The sequence below is a fragment of the Microchirus variegatus genome, assembly GCF_963457635.1.
Source record: "Microchirus variegatus genome assembly, chromosome: 2".
NCBI classification, from domain to species: domain Eukaryota; kingdom Metazoa; phylum Chordata; class Actinopteri; order Pleuronectiformes; family Soleidae; genus Microchirus; species Microchirus variegatus.
The window spans coordinates 12,914,180-12,937,602 of NC_139803.1; the positions used below are offsets into that span (position 1 = coordinate 12,914,180).

Below are 23,423 nucleotides of genomic sequence, written 5' to 3' on the forward strand. Positions count from 1 at the left end.
CAGTTGGAACTTTATGCTTTTGATATAGCCAGCTCGGGGTAGTTGTTAACAGCTTGGTATTTAAAAGAGTGCAAGTATGTTCGCTCACGCAGTCTGACATTCCTTACGGCTAACATTTCTAATTAATCTGAATAAATCAAGGCATGTAAACTCTGTGGTGTCTTGAAAAACACACACAACACAGCACAGCTATCTTTGCTCCCACCACCCCTGCCTCAAAATCATTTTAAGAGAGTTGTCTCTCCAATGTGTTCTTCAAGGGCCTGCCAGCATCAGACCGATGAAAAACCTCACTGCCATCGCTGGGCGGGACATGTACATCCACTGCCGCGTCATCGGCTACCCGTACTACTCCATCAAATGGTACAAGGACTCCAACTTGCTGCCGTACAACCACAGGCAGCGGGCCTTCGAGAACAACGGCACATTGAAGCTGTTCGATGTGCAGAAGGACGTGGATGAAGGAGAATATACGTGTAATGTTCTGGTGCAACCGCAGCTCTCCACACACCAGAGTGTCTATGTTACTGTCAAAGGTATGAACTGGTGCTACTGGATAATAAACCAGGGTCCAACATTGAGGAAAAAATTAAATCAGTTGCTGTAGCTGCATGTAATCTCAGGTAGTCCATCATGATTATTACCAACAATCTCCCGTGTCAAGTAAACAACTTAGGCCATTTATTTGAGATGGGGTATGACATACTATATTATACCTGAGGATTTGTTGAGTACATTCACGGCAGTCCATCATTAATCTCTCAGTCTGCAGTGCCTAAGACACAATCCTTTTATCAGTCTGTTTATTTGCTGACCCTAAGTGTGTCTTTCCATCTGGCACATACTGTATGCTGTAGATCGCATTTAAAAGACCCATTCTTTAAGGTGTCACCTTGGTATCTACCTTTTCCTTGTAGAACACAAGATATTCTAAGGGATATTTGTATATCACAACACAAACACACACATCGCTGATAGCGAAGCGCAATCTCCATCATCCCAGCCGCCTTATCTGGAGCTCATCTGAATATGCAATGGCGCTCAGTTGATGATGATAACCTCAGATATTTTCAGTGACGCTGCATAATTCGAAATCTCCCCCCACCACCACCTCTCCCTCCCTCTCTGTGGTGGGCCTTGACGTGCTAACGAGTGTGCGAGGGGGGAAATCACACACCGTAGACAAAGCTATGCCTCCATTCTGCCTCAGCTAATTTGCCTCTCAGCTGCTTAGCATTCCGCCACTGCCGTGAGGGAATCCCCAGGAGCCTATTATCCCTATTTTGTTGTGAATTAAATAAGCGCTGAAGTGCCGCTTATTCCAATGTTATTTTAAATCATTAATTTTCCAAAGCATCTGGTTCTCACGATGGCTACAGTGTCCCCAGAGAGCAGAAGAGAGTGAGAGAGAATGTTATATGCATGTTCTTTGAGAGAGAGGGAATTCGGCTGCTCTGCATTGAGAGAAGTAATAAAATATTTCTCCCATTCCTGCAAAAATCACAGCATAATGTTCTTCCATGGAGAAGAGGGTGATAAAGAGAGAAATGTAACTAATAAGGTACCACGGGAGTGCTTTATAAAGCACCTCAGCCATGACAGAATAATAGCAGGGGTACTTCTGAGGCTCAAGTCATAAACCTGTTTTCTGTAGCTAAAATTAAACCTAAATTATAGGCATGTTAACCCACAGGCCTGAGGTAAAACTTCCTAAAGAGGAAATATATTTGCACTTTTCCTCTACAGTCCCACCCACCATCCACCCATTTGAGTTCCCTCGGTTTTCCATTGGCCAGCGAGTCTTCATCCCCTGTGTGGTCATGTCTGGCGACCAACCCGTCTTTATCACCTGGCAAAAGGACGGTCGCTCAATTCCGGCCAGCCTGGGCGTCACCATAGACAACATCGACTTCACCAGCTCTCTGCGCATTTCCAATCTCACGCTGATGCACAACGGCAACTACACCTGCATCGCACGCAACCAGGCTGCCGCCGTGGAGCACCAGAGCCAGCTCATCGTCCGAGGTGAGGAGAGGGAAGAGAATAGAAATGTACAAGTTTTACAGAGAAATGCAACACCAGAAGTTGTTGAAATGGTTATAATGGAAGTTAATATTTTATTTTCTAATCCTGGATACAATAATATGATGTAGTAAGAACACTGTGGTGACTTGTCTTGCAGTTCCTCCCAAATTTGTGGTGCAACCTAAGGATCAGGATGGCATCTATGGAAAGGCAGTGATATTAAACTGCTCAGCAGAAGGCTATCCTGTCCCTACTATACAGTGGGAGTACTCTAAAGGTAATATATGATTACTATTACACATACATTACATATTGTAGTAACTCACAACTCTTCATTCCAGGTTTGGTGCAAGTGTAGTTATGTTTCAGAGGATTTTCATTTGATAGCGTTTGGAATTTTGTCCTAGGGCAAACTTATTCTCAGTGGCAGATTTGTGAATGCCAATCCAACATAGAATGTACTAAATAGCCTTGAGGTCACAATGTTATCACATTGTGGACCACAAAGTGTACTAAATAAATCAATAAACTGATCTGAGCAGAAATGTTATCCTAATGAAAATGAATAATGAAAAAATTTGTAGGGAACAATGACTATTAAAGGTTAACCTATAGGATCTAATGCCAACTGGTTTACTTGTTGTGATGCCTGTAATGTGTATAGTTTGTATTTCAGTCATAGAAAACATGTTACCACTCAGCTACACACAGTTGAATGCCCTCATGTATCTTTTTCATTTTCACTTTTTCCATCTCTAAATGTATGACTCTGTCTTTGTTTTGTGTCAGGCGCCGGGGTCCCTCAATTCAAACCCATCGCCCTAAACTCAGGCTTTCGTATTGAGGTGCTGGTCAATGGCTCCCTGCTCATTAAGCACGTGCTGGAAGAAGACAGCGGCTTCTACCTGTGTCGAGTCAGCAACGATGTTGGAGCTGATGTCAGCAAGTCCATGTATCTCAATGTCAAAAGTAAGTCTCGTGGGAAAATGGCACATTTCTAAACCTGTATGGGGTAACATACATCATACACCTTAGTGTTGCAGCCTTCTGTAGACAATCATGTTCGTGAAGTTAATACGCTCACACCTGACTTTATCGCGCTCCTCCATAACATTACAATATCCATGCTAAAGCCTAAAGGTTAAGTTCAACTGAAGTCGGCTTTGTCTGCGACAGCCAGGCCACCAGCAAGATGTTGTCATGGTGCTGCCTCTGTGCTTTCTGCCTGAATGAACCCCATGAAACCAATGTACACAGCCATCTCCACCTGCACCTGATATCTTTGGAGAAAGTACAGCATTTATCTGCTGTATGGCCAAAGACTTAGCTCCCCTCCATTAAGCTCTGAATCTGAAGCTGTGAATCCAGTGGCTGCCATGTGGAAAAGAGAGCTCAGGGACAGAGAAAAAGGGGGTTGGAAGAGGAATGTGTTTCATGTCTGTTCCCCTCCTCCATGTGCCTTTCTTTCCATCCTCTGTTGTACTGCCTTTCCTCAACTGTACATTTTCACTCTTGTAGGCCACAGTTCTTCCTAATTTCAAAATTGCGGTAGATAACCTTATATATCTTATATGTTATAAAACCATCAATATCACTCCCTTAATGCAGTGCACAGGTTGAGCACCTCAAAAATAGAGATGCTAAAGGTTTTATTTTACAACATTCTGACATTATCATGTATCTGGAATATATCATATGTGGTTTACTGCTCAATCAGAGTAAACTTAACATATAGTGGGATTGAAGCACGGCAGCATATAGACAATATTACAGGCGACTGAACACTCAGAGACTTTATTTCACAGTTGGTTTCACAAAGTCCCGTTGATGATTTCAAAGTGATTCACCAGAGAACATGTGGAGAATCTATTTCTCTCTGTCTCTCTGTCCAAAACTGTCTTTGCAATGCATGCTTTCAAGAAGTATTAGCATCAATGAAGCTTCAAATTCAGCTCCTTATCATCAACACCAGTTTATTATGCGGTCATTTATGTGTGACAATGGATTTTGGATGGATTTGAAAGGATATTTGGGTATTTTTAGATTTAACCAGATAATTTGATGACACTGCAGGATCTGTGTCATCGCATCGAATGAATCATCTTTTTATGTGTATATGTGTGGACATTATGGACTGAGGACATTGAAGATTTCAAAGGGCACTTTGAGGATTAAGAATTTGTTTTAAGGTTGAGGTTAAGGTTAGGTTAAGGGGATGATGTTAGGCATTTAGTTGTAACGGTTATGGCAAGAGAATGCCGTATGTTAATGAATGTCATTGAGTATGCAGTCCACGGTAACGGTCTGAGGCTTTCATACTTTGTAATGTCGCACACTGTGATGTTCTGTACTCTCTGTGCTGTTTTTATGTTGTTTATCCAGGCCAGCCTACACCACTTGACCAGTGGCAGCTACTTAAGAGGCTTAGGAGCCAATTAGAGAGCACACAAGCTGACGCATGCTGAAGTACTCATGTGATGGATAGCATGATCTTCACTCTGTATCGTTGGACGTCCAAGTGAAACTTATTCAAAGTCCTCTTCACTACTCTGATTGTCACAAAGAAAATGGCCATCTGTGCTTGCATCCCTGGATGCCAATGTTTTAAGAAAACAGTTTTTTCGTGCAGTCAGTGCTGCAGAAAAAAGGTCTCACCTTACAAGAGAAGTAGTAGTAATAGTATCAGTAAAGGAAAATGAATAGATTCAAATAGAAACTCTGAGATGTACAGTGTGAACAACATGCTATCAGTTCTTGTAGATGACACAGATGAGCAAACATGATTATGAGCACACAGGGGGGACCGGCTGTGTTTGCACACACACACACACACACACACACACACACACACACACACACACACACACACACACACACACACACACACACACACACACACACACACACACACACACACACACACAGCGACACATTAATGTAAAGGCAGAGATACGGTGAAGCACACTGCAGCCATTACAAAAGACTGATGGTCCAGGCTGCTAATGCCGCGGTTCAGATAGATCCCACTCTGCATGGCTATTGTGGTGCGACTTCCCAGAAAATTAATAGCAGCTATTGTGATGTCGTAGCTGGGCACTTTCTTTGTTATGAGTGTCCGTGCATCGGCTAATGTCTCCTCATAATACACCATGTATCCTCCTGTGTGAATGACATCCAGGAGAAAAAACGGTTTGCACTCGCTGCACCAGGATTAAGTTGCACATGACTGCATGTGTGTTTGCACAGATGTGCTTATGCGCCGTTTAGTTTTCCTTTCACATGCCGCTTTATAGGAGTCCTCGTCATTTCTGTGTCGCTTTAACGGCGGCAGCAGGTGGTGGCTCTGACAAATGATTTTTATGCAATCTCCATAAAAGCATCCCTACCTTCAAAACAGACGCAATTCAGTCAATTCATTACCAATTCATGGCGGATGCTATCAGAGTCAGTCAACAGCCACTCAATGTTTATCAGGGCCAATTAAGACCAATCAAGCCTATTAGACATCATAATGTCAGCAGATGCAGTGATGAGGACGGAGCACATAATGAGGCTGCACTGAAGAGAAGTGGTAAATGGTCCTGTGGTCACTGATTGAGCAGTCTCCAGCACGCAACCACGAGGAAGACCCCTCTTCCTCTCATCTCTATTTCTTTTATTATCTTATTTACTCATCTGCAAACCTCCCTCCCTCCTCTCCCTACTCTCAACAGAAGTCCACCCGGTCTGCAGGCATTCATTTAGTATCATGCTTCACATCCAAGCCAATTGTGCAGCTAAGGGAATTATTTCAGAACATTTGAGGCAGCCCGGTGAACCAGTGATATCTGTGTGATCACCATAGCGCCCTCATCCACCCCTCCACCACCACCACCATCCAGGCTGTCTCCTCCCCAGTGCCCACTCACAGTGTGCCTCTAGGGCAGGGAGCTCTACACATCCTAGCCCTGTCTGCTGCTGTCTGGCCCTCATGGCCCCCATTGGGCGGGGCATGCACCACACAGGCCAGGAACATGATGTGGGGTGAAATACGGACTAACATCCCTATGTGCTTAACATGGGTGATGGTGAAGCAATTTAATCTGGATGAGGGAAGTAAAGATTGCTTACAGATTTTTAATATTTAATAAACAATAGAATTTATTTGGCTAACAGCGGGCAACATTCAGATGGACAGGCAGTCAGTTATTTAAATCCTAGCAATCAAACTTTTTTCACTGAGTCTTCTTTGTGCAACATCCTATAAATAGCACTTGACTTTCCAGCCATTTGTCTCGCTAATAACGGTTAATCTGCCTCAAATTATGTAAATGTAATGCTTTTAATCACCTGTCATATCTCATTGAACCATCTCACGTTCTTTCTTGGATCACTGATAAATAGCCCTGCACTGACGTACAGTAGCCACACTGCTGTAATGTAATGTGTTAGTGTTAATCTCTCGATTGCTCATATTTGGTTCATTTTTGATACTAACACTAGGAGTTAGAAATATCAGAAACCTTTTTTTTTTTTGGGCCCTGCATTGCGACATTCAAGGCGTGATTGTGTAGTCATCATCATACTCCTGTGAAAATCAATGGCAGGTCCATGTTCTATTCCTGGCTACTAGAAATGGCCCTTTTTTTCCAACAGTAGAGCCTGGAGAGAGAGAGGGGAAGAAGGAGAGGGAGGAGGGAGGTGAGGTTGGGAGGGAAGAGGAGAGACTGTCCGATGCTGGTTGGCATGGTAACCTGGCCAGGTGAAAGGGAGCCTGGGAGAAGGGGGGGGGGGGGATGCTTTTGTCTCATGGGAGTAGCCTATCAGCAGCCAGCCTTTCCCCACAATCCCCTGCAGGCCTAAATGTATCATCACTGCCCTCTGGGTTGCTGTGGAGGAACAGGGCTCTCCTCACCTCTACATAAAAGACACATTGGACTGTGCAGAAAACACACACACACTCTCTCTGCTTCTCTCCTGTTATTGTTTGGTTTCACAGAAACTGCAGTGTTGATGTTTTTCTGTGTTTTTTTTTATTTTATTATTTTCCCTTTTATACTAACATGAGCTATGGATGCAGCAGCTGGATGAAAAATACACACGAGCATCCTCCACTCTTCCCCATAAACACATCACATCACAGTGGTTTTTCTGTGTCTATCTTCATGTGTGAAGGACAGTGATCTATTTATGCTTCATTTAATCACATTATACCTAATGTGTCTGGATAAAAAAAAAGAAACAAAGAGATGATTATAAGTGAATCAACATAAGACAATATTTAGGGTTACAGCCCATTTGTTTTGTCTCATGTGTTTCTGTCCATCTGTCTTTTCACAGTCCCTCCTGCCATGTTCCTGTTATTCCACTCAATATTAAAGAAATACATCAACGTAACAATTACACGGCCACACAGTGCGCCTCAGGGAGGGTTGGCTCAGCTGGGGCTGCACGCACACACAAACACACACTTGTTCACTTGTGTACATACACAAGTTGCAAAGAAAACAACACTTGTGTCATGTTGCAGAGACGCGCTGTGTTTGCCTCTGTTGGATATCAATCTCTTATCAAGAATAATAATATGATATATAATAATATTTAAAATGATGTTCTGTTGAAATTGTCAGTCATGAGTGTAGGAGAAATAAATAAATGAACAGTTATGAAGATAAATGATGCAGCAGTAAGGTTTCTTTGACAAGAATAGAAAGTGGATCTATTTCTCAGAGGTTTTCCAGACAATCAATTTAGTCGATATCTGAAAATGAAAGTTTCAAATTTATCTTTTAACTACATAAGTTTGGCCTCAAAAACATGAAGGAAGCTGCACTGCTCATATCATTTATTGTTAATACATGGACACACTTAATATCTACCCTGGAGCTATTGCTTTTTTTAAGTGTGTTTCAGGTAAAATGTGTCAATTGATTACAAAATGCAGCCAGTTCAGTATGTGCCCTTTGTTTTTATTTAGTTTTATCTTATTTTATCTTATATTTTTTGTGCAGTTCTCAATAAATAACCGAAAAAGCACTCCTCTGATTGGCTGCTTACATTTATTTTATTCTCACCATTCCTTTTCCTTTTAAATACCAAGAAAAACTGCCTGTAGCATTTTGTGATTTTTGCAGTAACCCAAATGTTTATCATCATCAAACTCCTGTATTAGCATATTAATGAACTCTATCTATTGAGCTGTAATGTATGAAAGTCATAGGAACCATGCAGGATGAAAAATGCCACACCATACACACCTCCTTTCACCAATCCTACTTTTTGTCACCTCGCCCTGTATCCCTGCGTGCCGGTGTTCATGTCAACAACATTGCCCCTGTGCTACCTCTGAGCCACTTACAAGGCAAAATGAAAGTAACTGTGCTCTAATATGATAACGTTTACATAAAGCCTCAGCAGTTGTTTTTTTTTTCCTTCCCCCCTTCACTTATCCAAGTGTTTCTCACAAAAAATTCATACTTGTCATGCAAAATAAATCAGCATTCTTTTCCACAGCCGAGCCCCAAATGGCTGCAGAGTGAATAAGAGATGAGGCTTAAATGTTTGCAACCTCTTGCCTGACACTTCCCATCACATCACTGGAGTCATGCATGTGTGTGTGTGTGTGTGTGTGTGTGTGTGTGTGTGTGTGTGTGTGTGTGTGTGTGTGTGTGTGTGTGTGTGTGTGTGTGTGTGTGTGTGTGTGTGTGTGGGGGGGGGGTGTGTGTGTGTGTGTGTGTGTGTGTGTGTGTGTGTGAGAGCATCTGGGAGCAGAGGGTTGTTATACACTCTACTGTGGGTGTAATGAGGCATGTATATAGTTAGTGTGTGTTTAGTGTGGCGTCTTCAGAGTGTTGTTAGAGCATCGCTGTACCATTTGGGATCCTCAGATACAAGATGCACATTAGCGCTGCGTTACAGACAAGCATACGATCATTATAGTTTATTAACAATCCTCTCTTTACGTTTTTTTTTTCCATCATTGTAGCTTCTAGTTCAGCACACAACGCATCTTGTGATTTAAATGACACAAAACACCCAACAATAGTACAACATAAATAGTATTTACAATGCCCTTTTTCCAAGGACTTTGTTATTTCATGAAGACATTTTTCATGACAAAGTAGTCATCAGCCTCTACCTCTAACCTTAATATGTCCTCTGCCTCAGTCAGCAACTTTAACCAGCTTAGTAGCTCGGTGCAGTTGACAGCAACAACCTAAGTGATGGATTATCTTTGAACTGAGTTCTGTGGTTTTTTCTGAGGAATGTCTTATGTAACATCTGCAGAGGTTCAGTAAGGACATCTGATGAGGTTGTCATACAGACCCTGTTCAGACCTGATATTAACATCCGTCCTCATTGATCTAATCATGGCCAGATCGCACTAACCGGTGCAGTGATCCGATCAGAAACCACAGTGGTTTGAGAATGCATTTGTCTACATTCCTGACCTATTTTTTTCTGTATTGATTCATGTTTCCAAACCATTTTGATGATGTCTTATAAGACAAGATCAGAACACCTGGGTCGGCTTTTGGCTGAAGACACGATCATTTGCCCTGAAATTTAATTGTATTGCTAATATTTGCCTACAGTTTTTGGCACACACCAAATTTGGTTACTACTGGAAAGTCCCCGATTTGGCATCATTCTCTTTTGAATGTTTCACAGTTTTAACAGTGTGTTTGCATTTTATGTTGCAAATTAATGTTTTAAAGAAGTGGGTAACACCTCTACCACGACATGAATTATGATTTTTCCTACATAAGGTGTTAATCTGTACTTAATATTTACTAATAAAGGGCTATTATGCTACGTATATGCATGTTAGTAAGCATGGGTTTTTGAAATTGTGACCTACACGTTAGCAGTGAAAACACCTAAAAGAAATTGCATTTTGAAAACCAGTATGATGATTTGTTGCAGTGGTTGTATTGTAATATATTTATGTCATTCAGTTCTTCATGAACCTAACAAGACTCAAATTCTCTTTTTACCCATTGCGTTATTTTCACACCAGTCCCAGCCATGATCACGTCCTACCCCAACACCACTCTGGCCACGCAGGGTGAGGAGAAGAAGATGAGCTGCACGGCGCATGGCGAGAGGCCTATCATGGTGCGATGGGAGAAGGAGGAACGCATCATCAACCCCGAGACCAGCCGCTACGTGGTTTCTGTCAAGGAGGTGGGCGATGAAGTCATCTCCACCCTGCAGGTAGGAGAACGTGCAACAGCAAAAGAACACACACTTAAACCACTCGTTTAAATGATGTTGGAAGGGAAATTTCCAACATACCAACACCATAGTGTCATCTTCACTTTGTCTATGTGCATCCATCAGATCATGCCCACAGTCAGAGAGGACTCTGGCTTCTTCTCCTGCCACGCCATCAACTCCTTCGGTGAGGACAGAGGAATTATACAGCTCACAGTGCAAGGTACAGACATAATACCACACAACACTTTATTGCTTTATTGTCCTTATGGGGACACATGGTTTGGAAATAAAGCATTATTTTCAACCCCATACAAATGTCGAGCTTGTCATCTTTGTGCTTTGTAGAACCCCCGGACCCCCCAGAAGTGGAGATTAGAGAAGTGAAGGACAGAACCATTGCCTTGCGTTGGACTATGGGTTTTGATGGCAACAGCCCAATCACAGGCTTTGATATTGAGAGCAAGAACAAATCAGGTAATCATTAGATGGCATGTCCATCTGTGTGTGTTTTGGTTGATTAATTATCCCTCCATGTGCCGTGTCTCAACAGCAACATTTAATATAGCCTGTCCTAATGCACTTAAGTGGATTTGACCTCTCGCCTCTTGACTTTAGCACCCCCAATAAACCCCTGCCCTCTCTCCCCCCACAGCCTCCTGGGACACCGCGCAGAAGACCAAAGATGTCTCACCTCAGCTCAACCAGGCCACCATCATCGACCTGCACCCCTCTTCCACATACAACATCCGCATGTTCGCCAAGAACCTGATCGGCAAAAGTGAGGCCAGCAATGAGCTAACGATCACCACCGATGAAGCAGGTGAGAACCTTTAACATATTTATTTGTGAAAAGAAAGGACACAGACACCTTTCACTCATCAAAGAAGCAAATCATTTTCTTTTATTTGTTATTATCCAAACAAATCCCAGTAACAAAGAGTAACAACTGTGAGATCTAAGTGCAGGAGGTGATTAAAAGACAAGAGGCAAAAAAGAGGTAAAAGGCCAAGTGAGTCAATTCATTAACAGCCTGGTGACATCACCTCCATTGGTTCTGTTGCATTATTGAACACACGCTGACCCCGCACTAAAAGCAGAACTTTTCAATTAGCGTCCTCAGTAGTAAATGTCACACTATAGTCAATAGAGTGAGGCCTGGACCCCTCCATGTCTTCATCTTCCCCCCACAGAGCCTGGTGAAATAGCTCAGCCATTCTACTCTTTGAGGCCTGAACTGTCAGATGTGTACAGTTTGATGACATGTATGTATGTGTTGGTAATCTGACCACAGCTCCTGATGGACCACCTCAGGAAGTGCAGCTGGAAGCGCTCTCCTCTCAGAGCATCAGGGTCTCTTGGAGGGTAAGTCAATCCAAACATATGGGTTCAAATTGTGTGTATGTTTTTATATGGAGTATATATATTTGGCTGTAGACGTACGTTCACAGCAGACAGCTAAGGTTACTGTCTTTACATCAGTTAGTGTGAATGTGAATTTTTCTGGCTCATGACAGAAAATCATTCAAACTTTGAAATGAAAACCTATTCTTCTTCTACTTCATTGTCTTACCAAGTTGAACAGTCGTGTCTTAATTCAGTTTTGGGAATAATTGTGCTGTCAACATGTGATAATGTCAGGTGAGAACAGGAACTGTTTGGAAAAAACACCACAGACTGTACCTTCCTGGACTTTAAAGGTCTTTAGAAGACAAGGCAAAAGCACAGAACACATGAATAGTGTTTCTGTTGCATTTTATTCTTATATTGGTGTCATTTACAGCATTTTCTTTATAATATATTGATGTGAATAAGATGGAAATTTGTCTAAAGTGTCTCAAATACTCTTTGTCATTCTCAGCCGCCCAAGAAACACCTTCAGAACGGGGCCATCAGAGGCTACCAGGTGGGCTACAGAGAATACAGCTCAGGTGGAAACTACCAGTTTAGTGTGATCAGTGTGGAAACCACAGGGGATAACGCAGAGAGCCTGGTTCTGGACAACCTAAAGAAGTTCACCCAGTACGGAGTGGTGGTGCATGCCAGCAACAGTGCTGGGACTGGGCCCTCTTCCACAGAAGTGGCTGCTACCACACTGGAGGACGGTAAGTCAGGAAGGAGAGGAGGACATGGTGTCAGACTTTAAAATGGAATTTTATTGTATCTTATGTTATGTTTTCTGTACCTGTTAAAGAAGCAGGCTTGGTTTAATCTTAGAGATTATTTGTGAGGATTTATCGCTACCTAGTGGAGATCAGTGTGTGCTGCTACTACTCCAAATCCACTGGTTTTACACTGTATTTTCTTCTTCTTTTTTTCACCTTTAGTGCCCAGCCGTCCTCCAGAGAACGTGCAGGCCACAGCCACTTATCCAGAGGTCATCTCTCTATCCTGGCTGACTCCTCCCAAAGATGCTCTGAACGGCAACCTGCTGGGTTTTAGGGTCATCTACTGGGCCAACCTGCCTGATGGAGGTACACACTGACACCTGCACACTACTGTGTTGGTGGTATAGATAAATACAGAGTGCATATCTTAGAGCAGTCATTCCTAGAATGTGCCTGATCCATAGATGTATGACAGGAGTTTTATTTTGGGTCACCTAAAGTGATCATTTTACATAAGATATAGTAAATAACAGGCAAAAAATGAAGTTGTGATTCATCTGTAATAACCCCAACCCTTGGTAAAAAAAATCATAATATAATATAGCCAACCAACAAAGATTAGGAACTATGTCACTGTTACTGTGTTTTATTTACAAAGTAATACATTAAAGGTACAATAACTTGTAGTAAGTGGATGCATTATGATATTACATCCAGGGTTTTGCCATGACTTTGCCATGACACCTAAGGCCCGACATCTACTTTAATGTATGTGTTCTGCAACATGATATTAGTCACATATCTGGGTGTTTGTCAGCTTGTCATATCAGAAGATTATTTAGAATGAGAGAGTTGAGAGACAAAATTTAACTTTACTCCTGCTCCCTCTCCATCAGAGCTTGGAGAAATAAGGAACGTGACAACGGCAAAGCCCTCGCTGGAGCTCGATGGACTGGAGAAGTATACCAACTACAGCATTCAAGTGTTAGCCTTCACCAGAGCTGGAGATGGTGTTCGCAGTGAACAGATTTACACTCGCACCAAGGAGGACGGTAGGATGAGGACAACACAACTATGACTTTAATAATGATATGCAGCAATGACTCATATTTCACTGTATGTAATTGTCGTCTTTTCCTGTCCAGTTCCTGGTCCTCCTGCAGGTGTGAAGGCAGCAGCTGCATCCAACTCTGTGGTGTTTGTGTCGTGGCTTCCTCCTCTCAAAGTGAACGGCATCATCAGGAAATACACTGTTTTCTGCTCCAACCCACACCCCACGGTAACATGTTTAAAAATCTTAGAAAAACTATTCATAAACACTAGTAATTTAATTTATTGACAATAGGAAATATATGCATTATAATCACATTTGTCATAAGGAGGACATGGAGTGAACATAGTTTATATTTTCTCTCTCCCAGGTGAGCAGTGAGTTCGAGGCGGCCCCAGATGTGTTCTTCTACCGCATCCCCAATTTGAGCAGGAACAGGCAGTACAGTATCTGGGTGGTGGCGGTCACCGCTGCGGGACGAGGAAACGCCAGTGACATCATCACTGTCAAACCCATGGCTGAGGGTAGGTGACGCTTGGAAGAGAGAGAAGTCTGAAAAGCCTTGAAAATATCTACAGAGAGATTTTATCAGACCCCAGACACACAGTTTTTACAGTTCTGAGTCGCTGTCTCTTACTCAAGCTGTAAAGAAGTAGAAGAAATCTGTCATTCATACCACAATAAATCCTAAAATAATAATGATGTTGAGGTTTGTCAGTTTATTTAGGATAATTTTCTGATGTATATCAAATGGTCACGTTGTATTTTGTGCTTACTCTGCTTCCCTGCAGGGAAAATACAATATAATTTCTATCTATCTACAGTTTGTGTGTTAGGTCAACAATTCTAAAACACACTTCCCATTTAAATTCTTGCAGCGTCTCTTTTGTAAGGATTACCCCGTTTCACCCCATTCTCCTCACATCACGTCACCCATGTGGAGGCTGAAAAAGTGCCTCATCCCCAGTGTCTCTTTAGTAGACTGGCAGGAAAGCATCAGCTGAATGTTAATAACCTATTGTTTGGCCCTGTCAGCATTATCATGCTCTGTGAGCGCTGATAAGCTGATTGCATATGCTGATAGGCCCCCGTAGCGTCTGGAGCTAGGACCCACACTTTCTAGGACATGCACACCCTGTCTGAGGTCTAGATGATGGATGTCCTCTCCTCTTTGCTCCACTGCTCATGACGGAAGAAGAAGCAGCATCACACTCTGCCCCCTGAATCTGCAGCCCTGACTCAGTGATGTTAGAGATCACAACAAACGTGTGAATGCATTTCAGAGAAAACCCTTTTATGTGCTGACATTTCTCCTCTGTGGCCTGTTTGTTCCTATCCAGCTCCAGCTCGGATTCTGACCTTCAACAGGACGGTAACGACCCCATGGATGAGGGACATAGTGCTGCCTTGTAAAGCTGTGGGCGATCCATCCCCAACCATAAAGTGGCTGAAGGAGATGTGAGTTGTCGTCAGCCTTAAAGCTGCAAATTGTAAATCCTTATAGTGTCACTTTCTAAATATCGATTGAATCATTTCTGGTTTTTTCAGCAACGGTACCCCAGCACCTGTTGTGATTGACAGTCGGCGCAGTGTCCATGGTAATGGCAGCCTCGTTATCCGCACAGTTAAAGCAGAGGATTCTGGGAACTACACCTGTATGGCTAGTAACAGTTTTGTGTCTGACAAGATTGTCCTCAACTTGCAAGTTCAAGGTAAATAAACCAATTAAAATGACCAACGCTCAACAAACAGGTGTTGTTTGGAATATACTGCACCTGTGGAGGCAAACTAAAGACTGTTTATGTTTATTTTATTTTTTTTGCTGTTTTCTTTATTATAGTTCCACCTGACCAGCCTCGCCTCACTGTGACCAAGACAACAACCACCTCCATCACCCTCTCCTGGATCCCAGGAGACAACGGAGGAAGCTCCATTAGAGGTCAGACAGTCACCACACTGTGTTTTTGTTCAAGTCCTTATTCTATTTTTTCTCTTTCACGTCGATCTGAACTCCTCTCCTCACCCGTGCTCCTCTGCAGGCTACATTCTGCAGTACTCGGAGGACAACAGTGAGCAGTGGGGTAACTTTGCCATCAGTCCCAGTGAGCGCTCCTATCGACTGGAGAACCTCAAGTGCGGCACCTGGTACAAGTTCACCCTTACTGCCCAGAATGCAGTGGGGCCGGGACGCATCAGCGAGATCATTGAAGCGAAGACTCATGGGAAAGGTATGATTTTGCTTGAGTAAAGGACTTAAATTTCGATCCAGATAATGTAATAAATACAACATGCAATTATGTTTTTAGTCATATTGATGTAGCTCTAAATGGGTAATAAAACACTATAAATGATATAGAGTACCAATACTCTTTACTGCTAAATAACCTACTAGATTTAACTTTTGTACTTTTCTGATAATGTAATTAAATATGTGATTGATTACAATTTAAAGACCCTTACATATTTGCTTGTCTCCCTCTACAGAACCTCAGTACTCTAAAGAACAGGAGCTCATCACGAGCATCAACGCCACTCGGGTCAAGATCAACTTGAACGGCTGGAATAACGGCGGCTGCCCCGTCACCTCCTTCACTCTGGAGTATCGGCCCGTGGACGCGCCGTCGTGGACCACGGCGCAGCGCACCTCGCTTACCAAGAGCTACATCCTGTACGACCTGCAGGAGGCCACGTGGTACGAGCTGCAGATGAAGATCTATAACAGTGCCGGCTACGCTGAGAAGAGAGTGAAGTTTGCCACCCTCAGCTACGATGGCAGTGAGTTAAAGACGATTCCTTTTTCCCCACTCACTCACTAAGTACACTGCATCAGTTCAATCATGGCATGATCTACTTTGAGATGTTTTCTTTTATAATTTTCTTTATAAATTAGAGGAAAGACCATCCTATGTATAGGATGAAACACAGAACTGCTCTAAACCACCAACTGTAAAAAACATGGAATCATAATGACAGTTTTGGCATTAAGATAAACAATGATGCTAGAAATCTTTGGAAAATCTGTGGTTTTCTGTCACCACCAGATCTAAAGTGAAGATTAGTTAAGTTTAGGGCTGAAAAATTACTTGATTATTAGTCGTTTACTAAATGAATGAACGAAAACAAGATTTATGATCATTTTCGCTTCTTAAATGTGCATATTTTCGAGTTTCTTTGATTTTTCTGCTTCTTAAATGTGAATTTAAGAAGCAGAGCTGAGGTTCTACCTGGAACAATTTGCTTCTGAAAAACCCTTTCCCAAAGAAAGGGTTTTTCAAGGTTTCTTGGTAACACTAATGGTTCCAGTAAGAACCATTTTGATCCAGAGAACCCTTAAAAACTCCTTTCCTGAATAAATGGTTTAAAAGGGTTCTTGGTGGAACCCTCCAAAAGGGTTCCAGGTGGAACCTTTATAAAAAGGGTCTACCAAGAGCCAAAAAGAAGATGAGGACAAGCCGTAGAACCTTATATGGTTCTACTTAGAACTTTTATTTCGAGAATGTAGTTAAGATAACACTCTATAACATAACACGTCACATTATGATCTTTATACAGGTACCATCGCACCTTTGGTCAAGGCGCCCAACATCAGTGAGGACCACTCAGGAGGCGGTGAAGGTCTGAAGATGATGGTCACCATTTCTTGTGTACTGGTCGGTATTGTTGTGATCTTCATCGGGCTGCTGGTGCTGAGGAGGAGGAGGAGGGAGCAGAGGCTGAAGAGGCTCCGAGGTAAGATCAGAGCAGCACATGGACAGATTTAAGTCTCTGTTGCCTAATATTTAACAAGTGAAATGATGGTTTTCTGTTTGATTTCCAGATGCAAAAAGTTTGGCTGAGATGCTCATGAGGTAAAATCTGTTCAGCTGTTAGCCAAGCCAAGTTTTCTCACTATAGACACAGTTAGTCTCACGTATTTGTTTTGTGCTCCACAGTAAAAACACACGCCCAGCAGAGCCAATTAACAAACAGCAACAGACGCTGCGCATGCACATCGACATCCCCAGAGCCCAGCTTCTGATAGAGGAGCGAGACACCATGGAGACAGTTGGTGAGAGACACCGAGGCGTTTTCTGCCTCTGTTTGTTTTCATTCACCCAGGAAATGAACCTTTTATGTTATATGGAGTTCGTGAGTGTGTTTGTGTCGCTGTCCCACAGACGACAGGTCCACCGTGTTACTGACCGACAACGACTTTGGAGAGACCCAGAAACAGAAGTCGTCCACAGTCACCCACACTGTCCACTACCAGTCACTGTCTCAGGCCACCGGTCCACTGGTAGATGTGTCCGATGCCAGACCAGGAACCAGTAAGTCCAGTACGGACTCTTTTTTATTTTTAACTTGTGGTTATTGTTCCTCTATTTTCCTCTCGATGTGTGTGATACATGCTTTTGAAGTGCTTTTCACACTTATTTGACCCACTCTTGTCACTGCTGTGTAGGTGTGATTATGGTGTCACTCTTTTGCTGCATGCTCATTGCCTCAACATTCACCTGAAATCTCTGCTGCTGCTGCTGTTTAATAAGAATTGCATCCAGCATCTGTCTGTAGTTACTTTTAGTCCATGTTTTCACTTCAGGAGGACAATTAGCTTCACTCCCTGCTGTGTTGTACTCGTGTATTTTCTTGTTAGGTGTGACAGGCTCAGAGAATCTAAATTCTACATTCATATCATATGCAATTTTAACTGAAATGTTACTTTCAGCTTATCTGCATTCATGTATTTTTTTCTCTCTTTTTATTTAGAATGGGATCCACTTATCATTTTTCTTTTATACTGTATATCCTGAGTATAACATAGAATTCAATAGATTACATAGATAGAGTAAGTAATCACATATAAATGATATTATGCATTACCTCCTCCCAGTCCTCTTTTTTTAGGAACCTCTGTCTTCAGCCATTTGCAATCAAAGTGTCTTCTTTCTACAATTGAGTTCTTAAAATTTGAATATTTGTGTCCACAAATTTGCAGATTTTGGAAGAGTGAGTGAAGACACTGTGTGTAGGTGCTTTTATTATCTTCAGTTCACTTTTCATGACCGTGATTTGCATTAATACTGACCGTACGTTCTCCTCTCTAATCCTCAGACCCGACGGCCAGACGCACAGCCAAAGCCGGCCCGGCTGCTCGCAACCGATATGCCAGCCAGTGGACTCTGAACCGACCACACCCGCCCGTCTCCTCCCACACTCTCAGCACTGACTGGAGGCTGCCCACACCCAGAGTCGCGGGCTCTGTTGACAAGGAGAGCGACAGCTACAGCGTCAGCCCATCTCAGGACACAGGTAAACGGCGTCTGTGGATTCAGTTTCTTTAAAAGCTTTAAAAACACCAATCTTCATCTCTTACAACAAACAATAACTAATCAGCAGCTCTAACAAAGTAACATTCAAATAATTCTGCCATTGCTCTTGTCACTAACCCGTCCACTAACAGACCGAGCGAGGAGCAGCATGGTGTCAACGGAGAGCGCCTCCTCCACCTACGAGGAGCTCGCCAGAGCTTACGAGCACGCCAAGATGGAGGAGCAGCTGCGGCACGCCAAGTTCACCATCACAGAGTGCTTCATCTCTGACACTTCCTCGGAGCAGATGACGGCAGGAACCAACGACTACACCGACAGCCTGACCTCCAGCACACCGTCTGAGTCGGGCATCTGCCGCTTCACTGCTTCCCCGCCCAAGCCTCAGGACGTCAGCCGGGTCATGAACATGGCAGCGCCCAAGGCCCACAGACCGGGTGAGGACTGGGTGCCTAAAACCCGGTGACATGCTAACAATTAATCACTACTGGATTCATTATGACAGTCATATCAGTAATCACTAAACTCACTTTGTGACTAAAGTTGGTCATTGAACCTTTAACAAAGTGTTTATGTGTCTAAAAATCAACAACACCAATTCAAAATCTCAGGAAGCAGAAGTTATGAAACAAGACTGCCCTGTTGTACTTCTTACATCTCACCACTAGATGGCCCTATAGGCCTTTTTTTCACAGCAGACCTGGTGACATGCAGCAGGAAAAAGCACAGGTGTTCCTGATAACATTAAATATGGCTCTGAGAAGCTGAACTGACCACAAGCACGGTCACTTCCTGTTTTTTAATAATCCATTTTAGGTCATCTTGAATCCCTTAGGGCGAACTCCTAATGCAGCTTCTAAAAGACCAATATTTTTTGATAGATATTGGAAATTGGAATCACTAAAATTATCTTAACAAGTCCCAAGTTTCCCTTGAACTGACTGGAAGTTAAGGAGTTGGCTGCCTGAGGCAAACCTGGAAGAAGCAATATATTGAATAGCCACCAGGGCGCAAAAGAAGGGAAAATCAGCCTACATCTCACTTGATGTACATCAGTAGGAGTTAATAGTTTTTTTCTTTCTTTCCTATTTATTGATCAGTATATGAAGTGGACTTCAACACATAAGATATAAAATATAGCTTTAAACAGTAAAGTGATCATACATGTACAAGGTGCAGGAATTGATTCATGTCATTCTTCTTATATTTAACCGTGATGCTCCGTGTCGCCCTGCAGGGGGCGAGTTGGTTCACCTTCCTCCGTACCTGCGCATGGACTTCCTGTTGAACCGAGGCATGTCCTGCTCGGGCTCATCCAGGGGGACGGCGAGCGGGGAGAGAGCTGCCATGGGCCAGGCGTGCCTGGAGCCCCAGAAGAGTCGCTCTCTGAAACGACCTTCTCGCATGGCGCCGCCGACGCCCACAGAGGCCCCTCAGGCCAGCAGGGACCCAGGGACCCAGTGGCAGCCGGGCTCTGCAGCCACGCTCCCCCACAGAGAGGGCTCAGAGCTGGCCCAGGCCGCCAAGCTCAGCACCTCCCAGGAGTCCCTGCTGGACTCGCGAGGACATCTCAAACCGAGCAGCAACCCCTACGCAAAGTCCTACACGCTGGTATAACAGCAGGGGCACCTGGGGCAGGACTAGACCTCACTCTAACACTGGACTTAACACTCAAGTGCAGTAAACTGACTTTCACCACACAGTTCTGTATATATATAAACGTCCCCTCTCTCCAAGGGTGGGGTCACTTTTACTAATCTTCTTTTATTTATTTTTTAGAAAATTATTTTATCTCTTGTTTGTATTTCTTTTTCTTTCTTATTTTTATTTGTGTTTCACTTGAGAAAAAAAAAAAGAATTCACTCATCGGAAAACAATTGCCAAACTAATTGAGTAACGAGGGAGCATTATTTATTCTTCATTCTTGTTAATTCTTTCTAATTAATCAAGTGATTATTAATTGTTAGTCGTCAGCTATTAATGATCATTAATTATTGATTACCAAATGATCTATTATCACCCTTACTACGATGTTTTTCATAAGAAGCCGCACATCCTTTTCCTTTTCTTTCCTTTTGTTTTCTTTTGGTTTTTCCTGGAGTGGAAGATGACGATTTGGAGTCATGTTTTTTCCTATGGAATATCCTTCTCAAACGTTGATTGAAACTTGGGAGAAATCTTGGAATGAAAGCAATTGACACCAGTCCAAACTTTTCAGCTGCTCTCCAATTGTTACTTTTTTGAAGAAAAACAACAACAACAAAAAAAATCTATTTCCTATGGATGCATGGGGACTGACCAATTAAAAAGACAATGAGGATTCCGATCGAGGCTGAACAGCCCAGTCGAGCATTTTGTCACACTATGAAATGATCCAATGTGAAGATTTATTATTCTTATTACTATAAATATATATATAAAAAGAGAAATCACTTTTATTTGTGGATATTACAGGGAAGAAGAATTGATTTGGTTAATAAAGTCCTTAGTCATGTTTGCACATATCTTGTTTTAATTAGGAAAAATGGAGTCTCTATTGATCTTTCTCTGTGTCCCATTCTCTGATGGTGCAATATGAAAAAAGATATGAAAAGTATATGAAAACTATTGCTCTATACTGTACTGTAATGATGAAAAATAACTATGTTGTGAGTATACTTACAGGGCCGGACACTCTCCAGCTATGTATTCAGGTGTAGTTTGCCACTGCTTGTTTGCCAGGGTGGTAAATAATGTTAGCTAGAACAGGGAGGGTTTAGAGAACTGAACGGTTTGCACTTCACAAACACCCAGACTCAAAGTGTGTCCAGATGCTAGATCTCCCTGCTCTCAGTGCACTAGGTAGAGTCTTCAAGACTCTCACTATCCTCAGTAGATTTACTGTTGCTGCATTGCAGTGATGCTCCTCTACAGGGAAAAAAAAGAAAAAAAAATGTGAGACAATCCAGCAGATTCCCCCCCTTCAAACCAAACCTATAAAGTCTATGGGAAATATCGAAAAAGAAGAAAAAAAAACACACAAAAAAAACATGTGGATATACGTAAAAAGAAGCTGTTTATTTGTTCTGTCTGCCCCTGGCCCTTTTCTGTTCTTTCTGTTTTTATGAGTTTAGCCTGAAGGGAGAAAGAAGAGTTTGATCCAAAATGCTGTGAGGTCATTCTGTCAGTTTCTATGATTAGTTTCTATGATTAACTGTCTTTCATTATGATTCTACATTTTAACAAGGAAGGAAAAAAAAAAAAAGACAAGAAAAAAAAAAACAATGTCACTTTTTATTTTTAACATGGGTGTTCACCCTGGTGACACTGGAATAAAGAGAAACTAACACCAAGTTCAAATTTGATTAATAAAATGGCTGTTCCCCAAAGTGTCCTCCCCGGGTTTGACATGAGTGACTGATGTTGGTTGTGGAGATGGAGACGAGAGCGCTCCTGCTGTTGTTGGTGTCTTTTCCTGCAGGGGGCAGTGTTGTCAAGAGTTGTGCTGCTCAATAATCCACCTTCTGCATTTTAACTTTCATATCTGGCCTCATGTCCTGAATCCTTCCATGTTTTTAGAACATGGGGTTTAGCACAGGCACGACAGCAAAATCTGACATTTCTTCTCAAGTGTGTGTCAAATTCAGATTAACCTGCCAAAGCATGAATAATGAAATTTGGAGGGGGAAAAAACGAAAAAATGACATTTATTCAGATGTGGCACTGGAAAACCGCCATATGTTATTACTAAACACAGAAATGTCAGTGTACAACATTAGCCATATTGATTTCCTGTCTAATTTAGATTTAAAGAGGATTATTTAAGAAACATCTAAGCATATTCTCAGGTTTTCTCTTCTGCCACTCCCCGAATTAGATTCTTTTAGTACAAGATTTGACCAAAAAAAAAAAAAAAAATTGGGAAACCAGACTTTAAAGTGAGCCGCTGACCCTCGAAAAAGAAAAAGAGCCACGTTTCCATGGCAACGTGGCTCTTAATCTGCGGCTCGCTAACAATGTGGTGGAGTAATGTGAAAGTAAAAGCACAGACTGTTGCAAATGGTACGGTTCATGTTTTGCTGCTTAAATCTGCCGGTTTGAACGGTCAGATGTGTCAAACAGCTGCTTGTTTCACCCAAAATAATAATAACAATAATCATAATAATTAAAAAATATATATTATTTTAATTCAAAATTAAATCATCCATATGTGCTTTGCTGTAAATTGTCCTCCATAAGTGACTGAACTGCCCTGCTGGTTTCTGTGCTCCAGCACCTGATTCACAGCTCATTATCAGGCTCCTGTTGATGAGCTGACCTGAGGAATCAGGTGTGATGGAGCAGAGGAAACATCTCAAACCTTCAGAGCGGTGAGTCCCAGAGAAACGTTGATCATCTCAATGATTAAATGGACAGTTACTTTACGTCACAGCACGAAATAGTTGTTGGTTTATAGCTTGAAATTTGAAATCCTTGGTTCAGTATTAAGTAAGCGACAAAAATCTAGTCATTGAAATGGCAAAAACACTGACTTTTTTTATTTAGATTTAGAGCTGTAAAGTCTGTCTAAAAACAACATAATTTGTGCCCTCTTATATTTAACGTTTAACCCTTCGACGCCTTAAAATGTCCATCTGTTAACCATAAAAGGGCCCGAAAATGTCATGTGAGTAAGTGCTTTTGCCCGTTTTTACAGAATAACGTTCAATATCTGGCAGTTATTTACAATTCACTGCATGTTAACAATTTAAAATTAAA

At 42.2% G+C, this 23,423-nt stretch overlaps 1 protein-coding gene across 2 annotated transcripts in view; it reads left to right on the top strand.

The window, feature by feature from the left end:
- dscama (Down syndrome cell adhesion molecule a) overlaps positions 1 to 20,303 on the top strand; it is a gene marked incomplete at both ends in the record, with an annotated part of 71,762 nt that extends 51,459 nt beyond the window's left edge. Inside the window, 26 exons of one of the 2 annotated variants that reach the window (XM_083903963.1) lie at positions 261 to 536; positions 1,747 to 2,025; positions 2,183 to 2,302; positions 2,815 to 2,994; positions 10,025 to 10,221; positions 10,348 to 10,444; positions 10,570 to 10,698; positions 10,877 to 11,044; positions 11,516 to 11,586; positions 12,083 to 12,326; positions 12,549 to 12,695; positions 13,226 to 13,381; positions 13,475 to 13,608; positions 13,751 to 13,904; positions 14,721 to 14,838; positions 14,929 to 15,092; positions 15,221 to 15,319; positions 15,420 to 15,608; positions 15,865 to 16,155; positions 16,933 to 17,109; positions 17,198 to 17,228; positions 17,313 to 17,428; positions 17,538 to 17,723; positions 18,472 to 18,669; positions 18,821 to 19,123; positions 19,924 to 20,303. In XM_083903963.1, the coding sequence (XP_083760089.1) occupies positions 261 to 536; positions 1,747 to 2,025; positions 2,183 to 2,302; positions 2,815 to 2,994; positions 10,025 to 10,221; positions 10,348 to 10,444; positions 10,570 to 10,698; positions 10,877 to 11,044; positions 11,516 to 11,586; positions 12,083 to 12,326; positions 12,549 to 12,695; positions 13,226 to 13,381; positions 13,475 to 13,608; positions 13,751 to 13,904; positions 14,721 to 14,838; positions 14,929 to 15,092; positions 15,221 to 15,319; positions 15,420 to 15,608; positions 15,865 to 16,155; positions 16,933 to 17,109; positions 17,198 to 17,228; positions 17,313 to 17,428; positions 17,538 to 17,723; positions 18,472 to 18,669; positions 18,821 to 19,123; positions 19,924 to 20,303 (4,604 nt within the window). The remainder of the gene's footprint in view (positions 1 to 260; positions 537 to 1,746; positions 2,026 to 2,182; positions 2,303 to 2,814; positions 2,995 to 10,024; positions 10,222 to 10,347; positions 10,445 to 10,569; positions 10,699 to 10,876; positions 11,045 to 11,515; positions 11,587 to 12,082; positions 12,327 to 12,548; positions 12,696 to 13,225; positions 13,382 to 13,474; positions 13,609 to 13,750; positions 13,905 to 14,720; positions 14,839 to 14,928; positions 15,093 to 15,220; positions 15,320 to 15,419; positions 15,609 to 15,864; positions 16,156 to 16,932; positions 17,110 to 17,197; positions 17,229 to 17,312; positions 17,429 to 17,537; positions 17,724 to 18,471; positions 18,670 to 18,820; positions 19,124 to 19,923) is intronic. The other variant, XM_083903964.1, reaches the window with a different exon arrangement.
- Between the last annotated feature and the right edge of the window lie 3,120 nt (positions 20,304 to 23,423).